General features: G+C 44.7%; 1 protein-coding gene across 1 annotated transcript in view; it reads right to left on the bottom strand.

Moving 5' to 3' along the window:
• Positions 1-5,457, bottom strand: part of CLPS (colipase) — a 41,291-nt gene extending 35,834 nt beyond the window's left edge. The window contains exon 1 of the mRNA XM_086923256.1: positions 5,144-5,457. Within this exon, the coding sequence (XP_086779382.1) occupies positions 5,144-5,413 (270 nt within the window). The 5' untranslated portion in view covers positions 5,414-5,457. The remainder of the gene's footprint in view (positions 1-5,143) is intronic.
• Positions 5,458-6,000: the final 543 nt, after the last annotated feature.

Genomic DNA, 6,000 nt, shown 5'->3' on the forward strand with positions numbered 1-6,000 from the left:
GCTCTGCCAAGCGATAATGGCATTGGGTGTGCACTCTGTCTGCACCCACCGAGTCTGCCGTGGCATCGTAAGACCTGTGGCACCCTCCCGCTCTTCTGCCTTTTGTACGGCATACCCTGCCTTCCCCATTCCCCTTCACTTCCTCTCCCTTCTTTATTGTCCCGTCTCTGTCCTTCACTTTTCCCGTTTCGCTGTTCATTTCTTTCTTAACAAATCGCGTCTCCTCCTTTCTGTTCCCAATGCTAGCTCTCCCGTTTGTTCGTTGTTCTATTCCGCTGTGCTCTCTGCTGGTCTTCACTGTGCTTCCCTGTTCTGCTCTGCCCTGTTCCCTTCTGCCCTGTTCTGTTGTGCACTATTCTGTTCTGTCCTGTTCTATTTTCCAATGTTCTGTTCGATTATATGCTGCCCTGTTCTATTATGCACTGTTATGTGCTGCCCTGCTCTATGTTGTCTTGTTCTGTGCTGCCCTGTTCTGCCCACTTCTCTGCTGGCTTTTTCTTTTGGGCGCTGTTCTGTTCTATCCAGTTTTATGCTGCCCTGTTCTGGCCACTTCTGTGCTGCGTTTTTGTGTTCGGTACTGTTCCCTCCTGCTCAGATGTTCTGCCCATTTCTAACTAGTAAGATGATGAAACTGGGTGGGGGGTCTCTCAAAGGGCCAAAGCCAATCTAATAAAGGGCGTGGCTTAAAACACGTAAGCTAAACATCTGTGCTTAGCATAGTGTGCTACACTACTGCTATTTTGCTGCTTCTGTCGTAGCATCCACATATATGATACAACAAGTAACATTACACCTACAACAAGCCATGACTATTGGCTTTGTCAATGGCTGTTAGTTGCATATTACTAAGGACAATTAAAAGATGTACTGCTTCTCTGTGCTTGTTTTATTTTAATAGCATCATAGTGTTTCAGGCCACGTAATATCTAATACTAGATTGGCATCTAGTCTCCTTGGCACTCACAAACTTCTTCTCAACCATTTCCCTATACCATCCTGGATAACTTAGCACAGAAACATTCTTCTCATACGCGAGTTTGAGCTATTGACAACAATGCCTTTTATTTTTGTTTTGGATTTTAAAACATAAATAAAAGGCATTGCCGTTTACAATGCCAATAGCTTAAACTTGCGTAAATCCGAGACCTATTGGATTGGAAATGCTTGTTCTATGTGTGCTGCATTCTGCAGCACACGTAGAAAGAGGAAAAGCCTCTTGTGATTATTTTTATACAGAGAGGTTTCCCTTTGTGTACAAAAATAATCAACACCACAAGGCAGGAACCCTTGCACCATTGTGCAAAGGTGCCTGCGTTGGCACTCGGCAGCCCACTGTGCGCCGGTGCAGGGGAAAAGGACAGGCATGCGCCGTATCTTATAGATACATATATCAATGGGGTAACCCGATAGACCACTGAACTCGGGTAAATAGTGGTACACAAAAAAATGATCACAGTGGAAATGATTTAGAAAATGTCAGAGAACACATATGTGGACAAACTACTTATAATTATGACAAAAATGTAGATTTTGATTTACATTCTGTCATCTGAATCGTTGATCCTTTGACAACCCTTGTTTATTTAATTAAATTACAGTCATTTATTGCATATTTTATCCGGTGGTGTCATAATTCTTTGTATCTTATAGATACGGCGCATTTCTGCCCTTTTCTTTTGTCGTAGAGAAGCTCAGCAGGAAGGCCTGCTGTGCTTCCCTACGGCAAAACGTCATAAATGAGGCCCTTTGCCTTTTATTGACGGCCCCCAAATCTCCGCCTGCCCCAAATAGGCCTACTATTGTGACCATGTCCTTATCAGTTCCTGCTCCAACTATCACTTTAGTGTCCATGCCTTTGACACCCTATTATAGAAGTGTAGACACTCACTGGCCAAGAGTTCCTGTGTGCTACTGAGTAGTGTCGGTACTCGCCCATTAAAAGTACTGCACCCCTGCTGAGACGTGCAGGTAGTCTCCTTTTCAATTTTAAGAGGCGCAGGTACTCAGTACCTGTGAGCACTGGCCCATGTAAAGCATAGCCCTATCCTACAAACAGGCCACAGTTAACCATGCCCTTGTCAGCCTTTGACTTATACTCCATGTTCGATAATGATCGTAACACCCTATGCACCCAGATAGCCCTAACCACAGAGACCAACAACCCACATGAAACCAGCCTAGTGCACCCAAAGCCAATATTACCCTCTTACACTGCCATCCTGCTCCCATTTTCCCACTAGAAAGTAATCTTCCAGGTGGGTGTTTTAAAAGAAAGCAAACAGTTAGCTTAACTTGTCATTGAAACTTTTTGGTTCTGCTTGTATTGTTTGCTAATACATCCCTTTACGCTACGCAGTACTCTCTGCAGGGCAGTGATGGATGTGGGGGAAAAAAGTAGGGGAACTGTGGGTGGAGAATCAGAGGGCAGGAATAACCTGAGAATTAGTCAGTGGGTGGAGTCTGAGGTGTGGCCAGAAAGAGCAAAAAGCATCCCAATGTTTAGTATTTTTAATTTCACTGACCAGTTACTGGTTATTACGTTATGTAATTGACCCAATGGATGCACATGTTTATTTAAGGTTTTTGGCATTTGATGTATTTTTAATGTATTTATGAAAATGTTTGAGGATCTATGGTCCAAATAAACGTGAATAAAACTTGAACTTTTAGCATTTAATTACATTCACAAAGTGAGATGTCTTTCCAATCATAGAATCGTTTCCAATCATAGAAATGTTCCAAGTACCCTTAAAAGTGGAAGTATTGTTATTATTATTTTTGCGCAACTGAACCTTCATGTTACAAGGTATTTTAAAATTGTCTGAAGATGGTTTCTTTTCTTGATAAGCTACATGAAAGTTTTCACGAAAGTAGTTTAAGCAACACTGATTTTGAAATGTGTACGAAAATGCCCATTGGAACTTGCATTACATTTTGAAAATTTACCAAATTGAAATATGTTTGCACTTGAATGTGTATTCATTCTGCCACCGTTCTGGTTCAGCTTTGTCAGTGATGTATTACATACCTATATATATTTTTTAATAAATCCACATCTTCAGCAAAAAGAAATGATGACATTTCCAACAAAAGTTTTTCTTATTTTTTGGATCCATTTAACGGGAACGAATGAAGGAAAGGAGAGGAAAGGGGTCAAGAGCTGTTTTTTGAAGTCCCGGGGGCATATTATCATGGGGGTTTATCTCTGCTTTTTTGGCTTTAAAAACTAAGAAAGCGGAGATAAAATTATCTCCCTATTACCTAGCTGTTGCTAACACCAGTTAGCGACAGGTAGTAGGAGATAGCAACCATCTTGGGCCCCACTTTGCATGTCAGTGATATTTATCACTAATGACATGCAAAGTGATCGTGCCAAGATGTTAGCGACTGAAAACAATAGCTAACTTCGCTATCTCCTAATACCAACTTTTGGAGATATTCGCGCTAAGCGCGAATATCTCCAAAAGCTAACACCTGCCCTGAGCAGTTCTTAGCCATGTTATCCAATGGGAGGTGGATAACATGGCTAAGAGCATTAGCTCGGTAATGCATGAATATCGCTGACTTTTCAGCGATATTCATGCATTGCGGCGATTTTTATCGCATTTGCGATAAACCTTGGTAATACCAAGGTTTATTTGCGGTAAAAATCGCCGCAGCTCTGCGGTAAATTTTTGTCTCTAACCAAGCAATAGCGATAATTATCGCTATTGCTTGGTAATATGCCCCACGGTTTTCAGGAAGTAAGGAGGAGGGAGACAGAGACAGAAAGAGAGGGAATAAGAAGAAGAAAGAGAGTAGGGACAGCTGCCAAAGGCAAAGCAGGAGAAGTGTCTTCGCAAGGCAAGAAGGAAGAGGCAGAGTCATTTTCCTTCAGTGCCTGCCCCACATGTCCCCGAACGGCCACAAACGTCCGAGCCTTGATTATTTCTGTCTTCCGGTGACAATTTTTTTTAATAAATAAAAAAGTAGGGAAAAGGTTTCCATCTAATAAAAAAAGTAGGGGCACACTGTGCCCTGCCGATCCCACCCACTTCGACCACTGCTGCAGCACACACCTTACACTCCACTTCCTGTCCCTCAACGTCTGCCATGTTTTCTAAATTGCTGGGCCTGTTGTCAGACTCCAGGAGCGGTCCCAATAACTCCGGGCCTTGCCCCTCGAAGGCGTACTCCTTACAGTCCAGGGGGCTGCCTTCACACTGTGTGCCAGATTCCTGAATTCTGGCACCTGTTACTCAGAACTTGCACCCTCAAACTGTGTCCCTCAAACAGTCTGTGGAGTACTCCCCACACGCCACTCTACTCCCCTTTACCAGAGTGGCCTTGAAGGCACTTAGATCCGAGCCCCCACTCACATATGGTTCGTTCATATACACGGAGGTCGCTCCACATCTGATAGCATTGTTGGCCACACTATGCCGCGCACATCTGGTGGTTCACTCACGGCACCTTTGTCAGGCGGGCACTCCTGAATGGTTCTAACTTCTTGTTTACATACTGCCCTTTTAAGATATGTCACTGGATGTAGTGATATTGTCTAATCTATCAAACTATAAAACCTGTTCAAGATATTACGTTTTCTAAATGTAAGCACTCATTATATTTATACATGGGCATGCCTTTGATATCTGGGCTCAGCGCTCTCATTTTGCCATCTTAATGACCTGTGTCGATGGTACAGGAGGCCTTTGACTCTGCATCACAGCCTCAGCAGGATACCACAGCTGCCCTCCAACACTTGCACCCTGTCCACACCCTCACTCAGGACTTCTTGCCATCTCCTGCAGAAGGGAGTCCAAGACACTGCTCTATACTCCTGACTTCTGGAGGAAAGCCCTGTGCACCAGACCCCTCTTGGGTAGGGACTCTGGACGCAAGGACCTCCTCCTACCTTCCATGCATAGCTGGGTGGGTTGAGCTCCAACAACAGTTACCTGTGAATCCCAAAGGTTTGGATCCCAGCAGGACAGGCGTGTGTCGGTAGAGCTAGCTCTTGCGACTGAAGGACATGGTGCATCCCATATACATGATCAATATCAAGTTCAATATTACCAGGAGGTGTCTGATTCTGAGTGGTTCCACCTGCAGACATGGAACCCCAAACAGGACAGAAATGGACACTTCAATAAGTACTTCTTACCAGGTTAATGATCAATCCTGCCTCTTCCGGGCTCACATCGGGGGCTACATTCTTCTTTGGGATCACATTGGCGACCAGATTCTTCTCTGGGATCACATTGGCGACCAGATTCTTCACTGGGATGACATTGGCGACCAGATTCTTCTCTGGGATCACATTGGCGACCAGATTCTTCTCTGGGATCACATTGGCGGCTGGCTCCTTTGCTTCTGGAATCACATTGCTGAGTGCTGAAGGGAGCACCACCAGCAGGATCAGTGCCAGCTTCATCGTCCTGTCCAGGTAAGGTCCACACTGTGTCCTCAGAAGGCAGAGGCTCCCAGGTATATGTCACAACGTTTCCTGGGTCACGTGACCCCACTCTTATCAGTAGCACTCACAAATTCCACCCACTTGGCCAGGAATTCACTCGGAGAGTGAGATGGTGATGCCACAGGGCAGGACTCCAGGTACTTTGAGCGGGAACCAGGCAGGTGTATTGGGCATGTCACCTGCAGGTCTCATAAAAGAATAAACCGAGGACTGATAACAGCTCCCAGGCCCCAGGTACCCTGCTAACAGTTATGAAAAGCGTAACTTGCTAAGGGAGCCCGGTGGCAGTTCCTTGAGTCATCCTGCATATTGATCACATTAGGCTGTGTTCTCTCCTTGCTTTTCCACCTGCAGTGTACCCCAATTCTGACATCTCCACCTCCGTTGGGATGTTTACTTGCTCCCAGTAAACTCACAGCAACTCACGGACAATTAATGGATCCATTATTCAATCCATTTCCAAATGTACGCAGATGGCACCCACAATCTCACCGGATTGTTGAATGACTTGATTAGTCCTCAAAACTTAGGGTAAAATAAGTGCC

Source organism: Lissotriton vulgaris, chromosome 5, assembly GCF_964263255.1.
Source record: "Lissotriton vulgaris chromosome 5, aLisVul1.2, whole genome shotgun sequence".
In the NCBI taxonomy this organism is placed as follows: Eukaryota; Metazoa; Chordata; class Amphibia; order Caudata; family Salamandridae; genus Lissotriton; species Lissotriton vulgaris.